This window comes from Leptidea sinapis, chromosome 42 (assembly GCF_905404315.1).
Source record: "Leptidea sinapis chromosome 42, ilLepSina1.1, whole genome shotgun sequence".
NCBI lineage: Eukaryota > Metazoa > Arthropoda > Insecta > Lepidoptera > Pieridae > Leptidea > Leptidea sinapis.
Window position 1 is genome coordinate 6,777,634 of NC_066306.1, and position 18,350 is coordinate 6,795,983.

General features: G+C 36.8%; 1 protein-coding gene across 1 annotated transcript in view; it reads left to right on the forward strand.

The window, feature by feature from the left end:
- LOC126976752 (C-Maf-inducing protein-like) overlaps positions 1-18,350 on the forward strand; it is a 70,259-nt gene that overhangs the window by 42,874 nt on the left and 9,035 nt on the right. The window contains exons 6-11 of the mRNA XM_050825315.1: positions 2,935-3,024; positions 7,232-7,470; positions 14,110-14,328; positions 15,313-15,583; positions 17,760-17,858; positions 17,944-18,099. Coding sequence (XP_050681272.1) covers positions 2,935-3,024; positions 7,232-7,470; positions 14,110-14,328; positions 15,313-15,583; positions 17,760-17,858; positions 17,944-18,099 — 1,074 coding nt within the window. The remainder of the gene's footprint in view (positions 1-2,934; positions 3,025-7,231; positions 7,471-14,109; positions 14,329-15,312; positions 15,584-17,759; positions 17,859-17,943; positions 18,100-18,350) is intronic.

The window sequence follows — 18,350 nt, forward strand, 5'->3', positions numbered from 1 at the left end:
CTGTGTTGTCAGCGATATTATAGTCAACATTTTGCATATTCTTAGTTTATTCTCAAGTATAACGTTATACCAATTTTTTTTCTTAGGCCGTAGTTGTTTCTGTTTGAATATTTCCTTAGTCTTTGACATCATTGCATTACTGAGGTTTATTATCTTGTGTCTCGGGGTGACGAGCGGTATCGTGGTGCTACTCACAATTTTAGGTCTTCAAGAAGTCTGTGCGGTACTGCATTGTAGTAGAAGAAGCTTTTCAGTTATCATGAAGTTAATGACTTGCTTTCCTCGCCACTTATTATTAATATTAAAAAAAATATTTATTAATGTGGTGACTAGAATAGGCAGGACGATGGCTAGTAGATGCGTCAACTCGTAAATGAATTCTGCTTGTGGTGCCTGGTCGACCTATTATAGTTAATCCTAATTCCTATTAATATTATAAATGTGAAAGTTTGTATGTCTGGATGTATGTTTGAACTTCTTTAACGTAAAAACTACTGAATAGATTCTGATGAAACTTTACAATAATATAGCTTACACACCAGAATAACAAATAGGCTATAATTTATAAAACTATAGTGTGAATTATACAAAATATAAAAGAAGTGTGATTGTTTCTAATGAATACAACTAGCGCCATCTCTTATCAACTAGCACGCAAAAGATCATTACAATTTTTGTGGCAAAACAACGTTTGCCAGGTCAGCTAGTATAAATCATATTTGTTTGATGCGATTACTTATCAAAAGCATCAGTAAAATCGACCGATGATCTTGACGAAGCATCCTTACACAAACAATGAATTCAATCTCTAAAGGTTGATGCACCATTTTATAAAGTATGTATATGATATTTAAAAATCATTTTAACTCTGATCATGATTCATATATTGGATGCGGCACCTTACAATTTAATTTGTTATGCATGTTTATAAGATTGGCCGTTGAGTTAATTGTTCGTCCTTCTCATGAGCTCTTTTCTTTTTCCAAACATACGCTAGATTCAGTTAAAGTATTATTTCTTAAAGACGATTCAAAAACGCTTAGATTCAGACTATTTGAGTTAAGTTGACTAAATTCTTTCTAAAACAGACTGAGCTCCGCATTCCAATAGTGATTATTCAACAATAAAAATATTGGTCTCCATCACTGGTAACGGATTTATACGCTTTCTTGAATACAGCGAATTCCACCTTCGCATGACACGCCACAAGTTAGAATATCATCCCCACCATCTAGATGTGTGGTGGTCCTCCACAGTGCGGTTTTCAAGGAGCTTTCTTCCATAAATTACAAAGCTGTGAAATGAACTTCCTTGTGCGGTGTTTCCGGGACGATATTACATGACACCTTCAAAAATGTGCGTACACTTTCCTTAAAGGCCGGCAACGCTCCTGTCATTCCTCTGGTAGCGGTGATACACCAGATGACTAATAATTTTCCGTAAAAAAAATACAAATCAAATTCAAATATTTTTATTCAAAATAGGATATGAAATCACTTATTAAAAGTCAAAAAAACTACCACCCATTCCAAAATGAATGCCTCAGGCCTGAGAAGAACGGGCGCAACAAACTCAGCGGGCTTTTTTCTTATCAAAAATATGTTTTACAATTAAAGTAACATTGTACAATTAAACTTATTATTTAATAGCCTGAGGGCGGTCGCTCCAATCCCAATCTGTGGTATCATTAAGAAAGTCATTTATGTTATAGTAACCTTTACCTCACAAACGTTTTTTAACAATTCTTTTGAATAGCGTAATACTTTTGCTTTGAACATTTTCTGGGATCCTGTTGTAAAAGCATATACATCGCCCCACAAAAGACTTGCTAACTCGACTAAGTCAAGTAGTAGGCATTATAAGCTTATGTCTGTTTCTGGTGTTACAGAGTACCCTCATAATTTAAATGACCAATATTACAATTCTTATGGATTCATTAGATACTTATGATATTCATTTGCTAGTATAAGAAAAAGGCGAAATGTGCGTCGGAGTTAGATCCGGCACTGATGACCAATATGTCAGTATTGTATTGTGTTCACGTTTCACGTGATGTTACACGAGCGCACGGACAAACCAGTTTGGGAGCGCTGATTCTTCTGACTTACTTCACAAATCATAATTTAACTAATTTTTTTCCTCACATAGAATTTACTCAACGACGAGTCAGTACAGATATAACCGCGCTCAAACAAACATGCAAAAAATCTAAGCTTTGTTATATAAGAATAAATGTTATTAGTTAATAAACAATTGCCTCTTTTATGTTCATAAAAACAGGTTAGAATTAATTTCGCCATTATTCCGCCACATATTTCGCTCAAAAACATTGACGTAAACAAATAGACTCCCAACCGCCTAATAAAAGGTAATCAAAATAAGTCCGAGCAGCGTTGTATACATCTTAATATATATATATACATAATATATATATATATATTTTTATGATGTACAGTACAGTACTGTCGGGGCAGCTAGTTAACATAATATAAAGATAACATTAAAACATTCATTCAAATTAACGTGGTAGTAATGTTCAAAGTCGATTGTATACACTCATAAGAAGGTGAAATTGATTATGGTGCGAAATGAGCAAAAGAGACGGTCGCGAAAACGAGGCATGAACATTTTGTTTTAGCAATTAAAATATCATTATTTAGCAAAATTATGAAAAAACCTAAGTTACACATTTTTAAACAATCCATCCTTGTTATTGCTGTTATATGGACAGTTTTTCACTGAACACTTTGTCATTGCGTGGCGTTGTATTCAAAGCGCGGTCGAAACACAACTGAACAAATGTAGACGCCTAATAGACGCGTAGGCAGAGATTTGCTTCAGCGTGATTGTGAGATGTATATTGTACGTCAATGTTCAAAATATAAAATTACACCGAAGATACTCATAAGATTAAATATACCTCTTCTCTTCTAGAACATGGTTGACTTCGTGATGTCAACTCCGTTGCAAGATGACTGCGTGGCGAGCACTCCGCTGCAAATACTAACCAAACTCCTGTCAGAGGTAATGAGGCAACTTTATTTATTTATTTTACAGCTCAGTTTCTTATAAAGGTGAGACAAACAATTAATAAACATAAATGAAATATTTAGGGTGCGGAACCCTCCCAAGGAAAAACGGATCCTATGATCACTGTTGTCCGTAAGTCCTGTAACAAAAATCCAACTTCTAAGTTAACGTAAATAGAAGATACGTCCGTATATGCCGAAAAAAAGGTGTTTTTCGACACTCTTAAGGGAATCAAAATTTACAAGGCATTTTCAACGGAAAATGCCAATAATAATAATAATAATTTCATAGTATAGACCAACGGGTCTATATTATGAAATTTGTCAGATATATAATCTCAAAATAAATCTCATTTTTGTTTAGTAGGTATCGCACCATGTTGAAATTTTTCGGAAACCGTAATTTAATATAATATAATATAAGGGAAACCTGTTATTGGCCTACCTATAATTAGTTATTTATCTAATCTGTAATATGCTGTTGGTTTTCTTAAAAAACAAAAAAAAAACATACTACAGGCTTATACTACAAATAGAGGGAAAAGTACGATAATTATGACATGTTATTATAGTAAAAAAATCAGGGTCAATATGCAAGGAAGGACATTTTAAATTATGAATTAAGTTACCCGTGACATGTGGAGCATTGTATGAAAGGGCTTCATTGGCACAGATGGCCGCTGCTTAAACAGATTTTTAATTAATTTTATGATGTTTTCGATTTATAACGAAGAATGAAAAAAAACCCTTTTCCCTTTTATAGAGGTCCGACTCGCAGCTGTGCTGTTTTTATTACATCGCCAGTTCACTAATAGCCTAAACACATAATGGGATTCGGTACGACCAAACTATCGGATGCGGTCTGGTAGTAAACCATATTCGTTGGTATGTTGGTATGTTTTAACCTGATTCCTGCCGTCTAATTCCACCTTCGCACGACACGCCACAAGTTAGGATATCATCCCCACCATCTGGATGTGTGACGGTCCTCCACAGTGCGGTTTTCAAGGAGTTTTCTTCCTCGTACTACAACGCTGTGGAATGAGCTTCCTTGTGCGGTGTTTCCGGGACAATACGACATGGGTACCTTCAAAAAAAGCGCGTAAACTTTCCTTAAAGGCCGGCAAAGCTCTTGTGATTCCTCTGGTGTTGCAAGAGAATGTAGGCGGCGGTGATCACTTAACACCAGGTGACCCGTACTCTCGTTTGTCCTCCTATTCCATAAAAACAAAAAAAAATGTCGCATAGTCTATCGCACAAAATTATTATTATCACCATCCAGACCGTACCGAGTCCGACACGGTGCCGGTGCGAGGCGACCGTCCGATGGTTCGGATGTACCAAATCCGACCATGTGTTTAGGGTATTACACAGGTACGGCTTAAAAAGCCTCACTCTCTGTGTTGTCAGTGATGATGACGTAGTTAATAGAGGTAATATACAAGAAACATAATAATAATTATAAACTAGTTAATGCTGTTAATTGACAAAAGCTATCTATCGATTTGTTGTATTATTATATGTCGATGAAATGTAAATTATGACGTTGTACGTATAAATTGTTTTGTAGTAATTATGTAATACGGCTATTAGGCTATGACTAATGATCTAATATTGTATGATAGAGCTTAGATATACATGCCGCTTGGACGTATTCAAATTAAAATAAAGTATTATATAATATAATATTGCAATTTATATTTACATATTATTGTATACAATTGAATTTGCCACATCAATACCCACCGCGATGGCAAGCGACCTGACGGAATGACCCTGGTGACTTGGGCACTGGGTAGGGCGCTGGTGTGGGAAATTGCGTCGACACTCTGGCTCCTTCTCATGTCCAAATTACTTCAGTTCTACTGGGGCTGCTGCTGTGACCGCCGAAGACAGCAAACGTCGCAAATATCCGACATATTTATATATTCTCAGTGAGTCTTCCATCTTTGTGTCGTTTGGTGTCGAGACACTTGGCCCGTGGGGCCCAGACTCGCGGAGAATGTAAAAAGTGATAGTACTTTGTACGCGCCTCAATAATTGGGCTAGTGGATACCCAAGCGCTGTCAGTTATTTCAATCAACGGATCAGCCTAGCTATCCATCGCAGAAGTGCTGCCAGTATTCTTGGTACACTTCCTTGTAATGATAAATTAAATTTAATGCATTCATAGTATTGTAAATATAGCTATAAGATTTGTTTTGCTTCAATAAATATAGTATTAGTTATTCGATTTTTTATAATATATGTTATAATACCAAAGATTGCATACTTAACATGAAATGAAAGTATTATAACAATGACAAGTAAGAGAAAGCCGTATGTCTCGTTTCATTTCTTCAAGACCTGAACCTGATCCGCGGTAACCACCATGAATCCATTGTACGGTGTCACTACTTTCCTTTAGACACTCATGCTAATTCCCTCCGAGAGTGAAGTTTGGGTGAGTCAACGCCTTTCACAGCAGTTACCTGCCCGGTTCTTGAGGCTTAGGAACCGTATTTTAAGGCGAAGAGTAAGCAGAAAACACGCAAACATGGTGTTTTTAGACAAGTTTTGTGGTGAAAGTATAGCATTTTGAGCTATTAACACTACTTAATCCTGTTACACATATCCTTAAGTCTTATTTGTAGGTTGCTAATGCTTGCTGTTGGTTATAGTTAACACTGCCGAGCCTTTTTGAACAACCACTTTTCTTTGAAGTTAAACAAGTTTTTTGGCATGGCGTGACGCATTTTTTTGGTACTTCTCTCAGAAAAGTTATTCTATATATAGCTTGTACTTTTTTGTGTAGGTTCATTTATTCAGATTAGTAGTGAATAACGAGGATTGTAAGCATATAAACTGTTTTCCACCCAAGAATTTAGAAAATATTGGCTTTGTTACATAGATGGCGGTTAAAAAAATAGCCTTGAAGAGTTGAAAAATATTGGTATATAAAATCCGTAGCTTATGGAATAGAGTATCTACAAAATATGTTACGATAAATAACTATCTTAAGTTATTATTTTTGTTTTTAAGTACATTATACGTAAGTAATTAAAGATGTCACCTGCATTATACCACTGGGAGGCTCCTTTGCAGTAATTTTGTAAGTTTTACTGTGTTTAGGCCTGAAAGGCGCTGTAGCTAGTGTAATTACTGGGAAAATGAGACTTGACATCTTATGTCTCAAGGTGAAGAGCGCAGTTGTAGGAGCGCTCAGAATTTTTGGGTTGTTCAATAATTTTGAGCGGCACTGCATTGTAATGGGCAGGGCGTATCAATTACCATCAGCTGAACGTCTTGCTTGTCTCGTCCCTTATTTTCATAAAAAAAATCTCCTCGCAAGAAGTTAAACAGTTTCAAACAAACACCAAGCACTATAAAGAAACCATATTTATCTCCAGAAGTGGTTCCGTTTCCTTTTGGGAGGGAGGGGTGGGGGGGGGGGGGGGGAGTAACAAGGATCTTTTTTGTTACTTTATTTATTTCGGAATGAGGCGTTATTTTGCGCATATAGACCATCTCGTGCCAGAATTTGGCGAGACAACATCTCATGAAGATACCTCGTGTAGAGGCGAAACACGTGTAGAATTGATAAAAGACAAATCTTAGCCGAATTGACACTCACATTTGGATAAGCTTCCGTATTCTAGAAACTTAACCGGATCCATCAGTGAACCTCCGATGTTTTGTTTCCTATGGTTAATGTAGGGACACACGTATGCTTATGGAAGTATATGTGAACACACACTGACTGCTCATTTAGTTCGGTTCACTTATAATTAATGTGAATTATTTATATACACATTGAAGGATATATCTATTGGACATTCATTGAAGAAGACACTCCCGCTATTAAATAGGACGACTAATATTACCAGTGGGAGGCTTCTTTGCACTGGAAGCCGGCTAGATTATGGGCACCACAACGGCGCTTATTTCTGCCGTGAAGCAGTAGGTAATGTGTAAACATTACTGTGTTTCGGTCTGAAGGGCATCGTAGCTAGTGAAATTACTGGACATATGAAACTTTACATCTTATGTCTCAAGGTTACGAGCACAATTATAGTGGCGCTTAGAATTTTTGGGTTTTTCAAGAATCCTGAGCGGCACTGCATTGTAATGGGTAGGGTATTCAATTGCCAGTCCAACTAATCTCGTCCCTATATACTAGTATAGGAGCCTACAGTAAATTATCTTTTCGCTTGTGTTTGAAGGAGATAGAGAGTCCCAATTGGGAGCAGTGGGCTGAGACCATGATCAGCATGGCGGCGCCCCTGCTGGCTGACCGTGCCGTCAGCGGAGAGCTATGTGCCCTGCTGGCTCGGCTGTGCAGGCAGCGGCCCAGGTCGGCGCCGCTGCCCGCGTTGGCACCACCCGTGCGCCGCGTGCTCACCAGGAATGTGGACTTCGGCAAAGCGCCACACGCCAGACAACTCGTGAGGGATTACATCAGGTTAGTATGCCTGCAGGTTTAAGCTCTGTTCAAACAGAGGCTACTACGACGCGGGACGGAAGTCGCTCGCGCCGATTGTGTCAGCTAACTTGTATAGACCACGGTCTAGTAAAAAATAAGGACTCAGTCACTGTACGGAAACTCCCTACAAACGTTCGAAATGACACACTCACACAAACATGCGAATCGACGAGGCCCCTAAGCAGTTTTCGCGGTCAATACGAGTCGAGTGTCACACTCACGTTGTTATTTGTTTACGCGATCTTTTTAAAAATGCCAGCGTATTGCGTGGTATGGTTATTTGAACTCGGCTCCATGAAAACTCCAGTTTTCGTTTTTTAAACTATAAAGTAGTAGTATATAAGAATGATTTATTGTTATATTATTATTATAATTAGTAGGTACTCGAATTATAAGTCCGTGAGATCGATTATAATTAATTCGTGAACATAATTCACAATTTACACTAAGAATGCGGCTACAATATTTATTATAATTTTTTATGAGTGTGGCTGAATGGTTGTCTATGATGTTTTTTTAATATTTATTTTGGACAAAATACTCACCTACATGTGTTTTGTCATGGTTTTTGTGAGTGTTGAAACCAATACCAGCTAGTGCTGCCAAAATGAAAGTTCAAGATGGCGGCTGCAAAAAATTATCGAGTTTTACGTTTTCATGGTTATCGAGGGTGCTGAAATAGATTGTGGTGTCAGAATGTAAATCCAAGTTGGAGCTAGCTGAAATTATCAACGTTTTTATCATGGGTGTTGTTTTCATGATTCGAGGGTGTTGAAACCGATAATGCTGGACTTAAAAGAAACGAAGACTGAAATAATATTGTGTGTTCACCGACACTTCCGAAAATCTTAAAATGATACCTATATTGATTTTATTGAAAATGTCACATCCGCTAAGATCTTGAAAATGTTGTCCAAGACAACATTTTCATAAAACATTCAATAAAATGTTCTTTAAAACATTACATAACAGTCATTATGTAGACCATAATATTGCATTATACACTGTATAGGTATCATACATACACTATACATAAAAATCTTACGCTGTTTACTTTTTTACGCTCTGCAACGCCCTATAAGGAACTTCGTTACAAAACTCCTTTTTAAAAGTCGGTTAGAAAAATAACCTGACAACCCTATTGCTTTAATGGAGTGTACGCACAAATAGGTAAGTATTTTATCAACAAGGCTTAGTTTCCGTACTGAAATATATGTCTACTGTGACTCAATGTCACCTTACATAACAGTGTAGCACCAAAACAAGCCGATTAACGTGTAAATACATAGCTCCACGCACACACTTACACTATTACAGGCCGATAGGCGGCCATTATGAGAATTGTCATCGTCTTTGACGGATCAGTTCGCGTATCAATAAAATATTTTAAAAATGCCGTCGTGCGTTGTGTAAAAGTGTAAAAACGATACTATATAAGTATTTGTGGCCATATATGATTATTTAAGGGAGAAAAAATTGTGTTACTAGTATCCCCCGTAACCGCACACACATTAGCATAACGGTGCTTCACTTGCTAATATCACGGCGCGGATTCCTTCTATTTTTACTCGTCCGTGGTATGGACGTGTTCAAATTGACGCGAGTAGTCGCTAAGTTGAAGCGAAACAAGAGCCCGGCGGGATTGTTAAATCTCACAATTCATGATGTTAGTCCACTAAAGAACCAAAAATGACTTCCCGAGTCGCGTCAGTTTGAGAGGCTAAGCGAGCGAGCGAATTGCTCTAAAACGCGTTTGAACAGAGCTTTACCCGAACTCTCTATTTCAGATTTTTTATTCAATTTGTTATTTTTAAAGTGATAAAGTTTATGTACTATGAGGGTTTCGAACCCGCGACCTCTCGCTTTCCGTCCCAGCGCTTTTCCAACTGACCCAACCGTTCGTTCGAGTAACGTAGGGTTCGTAAATCTTGGTATGTCTAGTTCAACTCTCAGGTTGTCGTTCCATCTACAAGATCTACTTTACAGTTGATAATCTGCTCAACCCCAATAATTGCATACTAGGAAATTGACTTGAGATGTCGCTCTTGTAAATCTAAACAATTTCTTATGTTTTTAAAAGTGATAACCCTCACTTCTGGGATTAACTCAATTTGTTACCAAAATTTATGAGCGATTCGGAACTCATAAATTTTTGTAAAACAATTTTAATTTGATCTTTTTATTGTTTGCTCCTTAGATAATTTATACGTCTAGAACCTCTTGCTGTTAGACAACCGTTGAAAACAGGGCAGGTTTATTACTTTAGTGTGCGTGACAAGCTACGTCTTACACTAGCGATTTGTATGACATTTTGTGTTAGTGTGCGTGCATTGCTCAAAATAGAGGTTAATTGTCAAACTTAATTTTTTTTCGTCATTTTCACAGCTGTCATAGTCTATCTAGACGTGTATTACTGCATCATTATGTTTACTAACCCTTTTCATTAAGTTATTAATATCCTTAGAATTATGTGATATGAATGATTATATAAAAGGAATTTAATGTGTGGCCATATTTCTACTCGCTCCTGCTAGTATCAACACTGGACTGATTTAAGATTGTTGATTCATTCGAATAAGCATTAGAATAGAATCATAAATGAACCATTATGCCAAAATCAACAATAAATGAACAATTAGGTTAATAGGTATGCCAAATCAACTAATAACATCAATATTGATTTCTCTTTCATAATTTCAACTAATAATTATATCTTAAAGTTTTATATAATATAATATTGACACACTTTTTACACAAAATATCTTGCCCCAAGTTAAGCATATATAGCCTGTGTTATGGGTTACAAGACAATGATATATTTAATACAATATATCTACTTAAACATACATAAATTCATATAAACATACATAAATATATTTAAACATCCATGACTCGGAAACAAACATCCATATTCATCATATAAATGCATGCACCTACCGGGATTCGAACCCGGGACCTCTAGCTTAGTAGGTAGGATCGCTAACCACTCGGCTATATAGGTCGTCATAGTTATATAGTTACATCATCATTAAATTTTGTAGCACCAAAATCCCAACATGAAAAGATAATTGGCATCTTAATGTATCTAACAGGAAAAATATAACAATCAAGTGAATGATCAGGTAATGTTTTAGAATAAAGCAAAAAAGAGTTGTGTTATCGTGATGCGGTCGCAATTAATGATCATTTTATTAAAACAAAAATGTATGGAGGGATATAGGCCGGGTGCACACTGCGTGTATCTTGATCGGTGAGAAACTATTGTGCAAATGACATTGACATTTCATTACGACGACCTGTATAACCGAGTGGTTAGCGATCCTACCTACTAAGCTAGAGGTCCCGGGTTCGAATCCCGGTAAATGCAAGCATTTATATGATGAATATGGATGTTTGTTTCCGAGTCGTGGATGTTTAAATATATTTATGTATGTTTATATGAATTTATGTATGTTTAAGTAGATATATTGTATTAAATATATCATTGTCTTGTAACCCATAACACAGGCTATATATGCTTAATTTGGGGCAAGATAATTTGTGTAAAAAGTGTGTCATTATTATTATTCTCTTTATTACAATTTAATCTTATTTTCTACATTTATATATATAACATATTTATAAAAAACAATATTACAAATATAAATATAAAAAATAGAGTCCCGCCGGCGTTAGTTCACGACAATTCCGCCGGTGGTTAGGGCGACAGACTGAGGAACTTCCGCACGATGCGTACCGTATATTATTATTATTATTACATCCAACACACGACCTAGGCAATAATAATGGGAATCGACATTGTGTCCAACTATTGCGGTAGTTTATAGCACGATTCACATATTACCATAGAGTTAGGGTGCTCAAACTTGAACTGCTGGCGATCTACCTCAAAATTGTTCGACTACGATCGATCGACTCTGGGAGGCTTCAGGTATGTGTGATGAAGGATTGTCGTCTAGGTAGGGTGCATCGTGACATAGATATGAGTTTTGCGCACGAAACAAGCATTTTTAGTCAAGGTAAGTCTGCTCTAAAATGTCAATGAAAACAAGAGTGTGTGTACTTATGTACACGCGTTAGAAGTTATACTTTTTTGGCGTATGGAAAAATAAATCAAATTTTAACAAATAGTTAAGATCAAAGATAGTATAAACACTCAGCATTTAAGGTTAATATAAACAAGTATAGATTTTTTTTTATTTATACACAAAATTTGTTAATACACCAGCAATAAAACAAAACGAAAAAACATTTTTTTAGATAATGTAATAATTTTTAATTAACGATGTAAATAAATTATACATACCGACAATTAACCTCAAATCTATAAACGCACTCAAAACAGTTTATTCAAATCAGGTTTATCACTAATATTCAATATATATACTAATAAATTATTAGTAAATACTATCACCGTCGTATATGAAATTGATTTAAGAAAAACACCAAAATAATATTTATTTATTCACACTGTTTAATTGTACTGTTACGAAACACGTGTTCTAAATATAAAAATACTAGAATATACAAATTGAACATAGTTATCGATTTTCATGCCACCCAGAACTAACTTCATGATGTAGAATTTAGGTGTCGGTGTGCGCGCGCATCATAAAAATTCCCTCTCATCATTTTTCTCCATCGCGCCAGAAGAAGTATAACTTCAAAAAATAATAATTATTAAAAATTTGCGAGCTTATTGGTTCTTTCAAAACAAACGCGTTCTAGTGTCTAAAGTTCTAAACTTAACTAAAGAATGACTTTGGATGTTGAATCTGCATATCCGGAGCTTACTTTTCATAAGATGGTTCGTAATGACCGATTTTAGTTACCTAAAACAAAATCTGTGAATAGTTCATATTTTTTTCTCGAGATCGACTCAAAAAGCACATCTGCCATTGAGCAACACGGGCCACCGGCGGATTGACCGTGTGGATCAATGACATCTTTCATCATCGTTGGTACTGTAGCGAGTAAGTCCTCCCTCACACGTGGGATTGATGTGGAATCAAACAGTTAGATAACTTCTCTTTTAGCCTTTTAGTTACTTCTTTTGTAAATAATAGCTTTATACAATATTTTATATGTTAAATATTAGGCCGTAGGCAGACCGTTCTTACTTTAACTTCAATCTCTAATCTGTCTCCAGCCTAACGAAACTCTCTAAGAAAAAAGCGATTGTATGTTACGTGCAGTCATTGATAGATTGACAGATGACGGTTATAATCGTGTAAAAAACGGAGATCAAAATCAACTACGTTTTAAGCAACTGTTCGCTTTCAAATTTAGCCGGATTATACTTCGTCGCCATAATATTATTGTTGTGTTCAAACTTATGTCAAATGACTGCACGTTTCATACTAAACTAAATAACAATTATTACTTAGGCAGTCGCGCCTCTTAATAGGTAGTATTAACATCCTCTTTGTCTGTTCTCAATGTTTTTTTTTACTCGCGTCATTTCAATATATTTTTATTCCTTATCTTTACGGCCAACATTTAATCAATGAGTTCTTATGTGCGGATAAGAACTCATTGTTACAGTATCTATAGAAATATAAGTACTATATTATGTGACGTCGATTCAGTTTAATTTTTAAGTATTTTTTTTATGAATATCACAAAATATAATGATAATCAGCGTCCTGCCAATTCGAAGTATGTAGCTAACTTCCATGTCCCAAGATTAATGACAGAAATCATTATAATTCTTTTCACTCCCTGCACCTTATTAAGTATGTAACCTCGACTATAATAATAAGTAAAATGTTATCAAAATCGACCTGAGGAGCAGTGAGAGACTTAGATTCACATTTGTACCTACCTAGTATATAAAAAAAAGTTCACTTTAAAATGATTGGCTTAAATTTGTATCGACACAAAGACGATAAGTAAGCATTTAGAACTATGAATATCACTAAGGCCAACTTGAAGGATATTTAAACAATTAACTAAAGTTAATGGCATCATTCATATACATTCTACGTTGTGTCAAACAAGACCAATGTGACATTCACAAACACAAAGTTGTTCATATTAGCAAAAATAATGCGTAGGTAATACTGTACCACTTTTTTGTTGTAACTTTGATGTTGGACTAGAAATTGATACACATTAAATATTACTACAATAAAACATTAAATTGATTTCTAAAAAAGAACCATAACATCATGCCCCAAATTAAAAAAAAGCACCAGGGTGTGGAGGAGTAGAACTTATGGAGGGGAAAATAATCAGACTACCAGTGGGAGGTTTCTTTTTGGACAAGATGCCTGCTAGATTATGGGTATACAACCTTTTTCTGTCGTGAAGCAATAATGTGTAAAAAAAGCATTATGGGATGAAGGGCGCCGTAGCAAGTGAAATTACTGGACAAATGAGACTAAACATCTTATGTCTCAACACGACGAGCGCAATTGTAGTGCCGATCAGACTTTTTTTTGGTTTTGAATTATCTTGGGCGGCACTGCATTGAAATGGATAGGTCGTATCAATTACCATTAGCTGAACGTCCTACTCGTCTCGTCCCGGTATTAGCTTAAGAAATACGCCTATTTGAAAAGTTGCACCTATTAAAATTTCCAAATGAGTTGAGTAAGTAATGTTATTGTATGTCAGTGCGTTGAGCGCTCACAACTCCGGCGTGAGCCTGGTGCGTCGGTTCGTGGAGGTGACCCACGGGAACAGAGCGGTGTGTCCCCACCCGCGGGCAGCTCCCAACCTCACTGCGGTGGTCCTTGCTGCCATCGACGACCATTACCGCGGCACTGCCACCCCCCACCAGTGTACTGATGCTGAATGCGAGGTTCTGTGCTTTGCAGACATGTTGGAACACATGTAAGCTGCTTTTTAATTTATCTAATTTTGCTTTTTTGATGCTCCTTAGTGATGACCTCACATTGTCATGCAACATTTTTTAAAGAGAGGGCAAACGGGCTATTGGATCACGTGATGGGGAACGTGAGGCTACCTCACACTCGCCCATAAACATCCGCAAAATTTTTAGTCAAGAATTGCCGACCTTTAAGGTGGGAGTGTGCTCTTTACTTGAAGGATGGAGATATCAGAGGAACCACAGGTTCGTTGCCGGCCTTTTCAAAAAGCACACACGCTTTTCTTGTATCCCATCGTATGGCCCTGAAAATACAGCACAAGGAAGCTAATTCCATAGTTTGGTTGTACGTGGAAGTAAATCCCTTGAAAACCGCACTGTAAAAGAACGGCAGACATCCAAATGGTGGGATTGATATTCTGGTTTGTGCGAAGATGAAACTTGGCGTCAGGAATCAGGTCAAACAGCTTTGTAACACTCCCCGTAATATACGGTAGAAGACACACAATGAAGCGACGTCTCTACGCAATGGTAAGTGATCTAGCCGTTAGGCCGAATTATTATCATAGTAGGCTATCAAAATAATCTTAAAAATCAGTCATGGAACTCACAGTCACAAGTGCCGGCAAGTAGACCACACAAATGTGTATTTTGACAAGGTGGTACTGGTTACAAATGTACATCTGCATTCCTATCCATATATCTTCCCTGTCTGTTTCCAATTTAAAACGCGATGTGCAACATTATAATCTTAGAACAGAACTCCACCACCGTCTTTTCTTATTATGTTTTCGATCACGTACTTTTAAGATTATGATATAAATTGCAGTAAAAACCTTCCTGTATAACCAACACCAAGTAATCATTCACTCCTAGAATTTTATACTTTGTCCCCTAAAAAAAGTGTATAAGTAAACCTATCACATTTTATGAAATTAAATGGTTGACAACAAAAAGGTTTACCTACTAACCATTTATTTATATTATAGGTGCGAGTATGAAGATTGGTTAGCGATTGTGGGAGGTGTTCTACAGCCTGTTCCGTTTTGTGCAAGTGCCATGATGTGTCCCCGGATAGGCCCCCGTTTGGAAAACGTGCTCAGTGCTCTGAGCAGGGACCAGCGCTGCATAGTGCACGGATGTCTTGCACCAGCTGGGGCCGCTAGACCCTGCCCGCCCTCATGGCTTAGAGCTGCAGCACCGTCGAATCCACAACTAGCAATAGCACAAGTCAACTTGTGCCAGCTATGGGGCAATATGGTATGTTATAAACTGGTCAGATATATATTTTTTTATGGAATAGGAGAACAAACGAGCGTACGGGTCACCTGGTGTTAAGAGATCACCGCCGTCCAAATTCTCTTGCAACACCAGAGGAATCAAGGAGCGTTGCCGGCCTTTAAGGAAGGTGTACGCGCTTTTTTTGAAGGTTCCCATATCGTAAACACCGCACAAGGAAGCTCATTCCACAGCTTTGTAGTACGTGGAAGAAAGCTCCTTGAAAACCGCACTGTGGAGGACCGCCGCATATCCAGAAGTCATCGTAGCTGTGCAGTGGCGGCTAAACCTGTGCAGGCTGGCAGAAATCTTACACAGGCTTCGCGAGGGAATAGAACGCGCGAGTTCCCAACGGAAGTCGTGTAAGTCTCTAGCCAAATCGGCAGTTCAGCATTTGCCTCGGCAATTATTCAGGTCCCTCACCTGGAGGAATGATTGTAATTTTTTTTCACTGGAATTTTCATCCTTAGTTATCACCCCTTGACCGAAATACGTTAGCACTCCTACTTGAGCTCATTTTGCAGGAGCAGTCAAGTCGTAGTTGAGACCTTCCAATGATACCGAGGCGAACGGAATAAAGAGTTCCATGCTCTTCGGTACCACATCAGCTTTGCTCATCGAGCAAAAAATCTGCCTCGCACGGAATTGAAACAGAGAGGATGTCAATTTAAAGTAAAGATCATGAACATTCTCGTCATCTGCTGTTCCAGACTATATTTCGATATGACGGTAGCAGGAAACCTTTACTTTATTTAACAAGAGATAGGGTCGAATTTTAAGTATCAACATTTTGTGAATAATATTGACAGACTCAGAATATAATATAGCTCCTAGCTACTCGTCACTTGTCAGTCTAAATAGCACAGTGACAAACAATGATATTATAGTATTAAAAGAGGTAGATATGTCACTAGCTCGCCGAAAATCTATCGCCTAAATGGAGTCAATAGGTTCCTTTGGTCGAAGTCTCTCGATACGAAAACGGTACACACGCGTTTGTTGTTGACAGTAATGGTCACAATTTGATATAGGTATAACATTAAAATGCCGTCTTGTGTTACGGGAAGATGCACTAATTACGAAAGTAAAAAAAATCATAAAAATTCATACCACAGTTAAGAAATCATGAATTATAACATTTTATTTGATTTCATTATTTATCTTACAAAATAAATATGTCGCCATGACAACGCCGATCGCCCCCAAGCCGATCATAGATTAACGTAGGTACAGAAATGACGAAATATTGATGATGTCTATTGCGGGATTATCGAGGTAGAATATTTTAGGAAATGATGTGAAATAGTCGTTCTTGCAGTGAATGTAATACGAAATGTAATAACTTTTAATAAACAAGTGCGTATATAGGTAGCTGAACTATCAAACTACTTAAACAAGTTTTAGGGTAGGTAGCGGATGTAGACAGTGAGTGCTATTTGTTTACGTAGAGTTTTTTTCAGTTACGCGATAGTCGCTTTCAGTATATGCCTTGCTAACTGCAGAAGAATCATTGGAACATTTTCTTCTTCTCTCATTAACCTTATTGTAATAAACCCTCAACAAAAAGACATTCATAAATAATATAAGATACAAAAAATAATAATTGTAATTTCAAAACTTTTTGGGAGCCGAGTTAGTAAAATTGTAAAAATGGGACCCTTACTGTAGATACCTTTCGGTTTTGTTTTGGTGTTTGTATGTTTTTTATTATTTTATGTATAAATAATTGATATCATCAATGCGGCTATATATTAAAATCAATATTAAATTATTTTTATATAAAATCAATGACACATTATCTACCTAATTTCAATGCAGTTTTAGTACTTTATAGCTTTTACTACATGAACTCATGAATAAATCGTAATTTAGGCATAAATCACGGTGTACGGTAAATATCATAACTGATGAATTAACTGTGTTTTTTCTATACAAATACGAAGCAATTAGCAAATTAGAGTTGTCTCTTTTTCGCTTGCGATAATTGCATTTACTATCCTTCTTTGACGTGTAATCGTAATGTAGTGTGCTATTGCAATGTTAAATTATTTATGTGTGCGTTAGTGTATCATTTTCAAACACCGAATGTTGTCGCAACCTATCTATATTTTTAAATATCATTGGTGAAAAATGTATTATAATTTATTTTTTGTTTCAGATACAAACCTTGCTAAATTGCTGCTGTAAAAGAAAGAGTTTCCTGCAAAGTATGAGCAAGCATTTTCCTGACTTTATACTTGTTGCCCTCACAGAGCACGTAAGTTTTAAAATTTCATACAAGCGATTCATCAATGGAGATACATTTTACTGTGGGAAAGTGAACTGGAACATTTAATTTGTAGCCGGCAGCCCTTGAATCGCTGTGTCTTATGCTGGAATGGGAGGTTGTAAACGGAGAACAATCGCAACTTGAAATAATAGCAGCTTTGCAAGGAACTGAATTAGGAAAGAAATATTATCTGGACTTATGTGATCGACAACAAACTCTGGAAATACTGGTAAGTACAATAGTGTTTAAAGGCACGTGTATTGTATAAGGGAGTGCTCTTTGCAGTATAAGTTTCGATTTTTTTGTTATTGACTTACCCAAACGGCACTTGTGTCCTACGCGTCAAATAAATAGGTATCTATGAATCTTTGGATCACAGAAAAGTTATTTCGAACGCACGACTGGTTGATGCATCGATCTACGCTCTGTGTGTGTTATATTTAGGCACGCGCGTTGGAAACAATACCGGCCGCTGTAAGT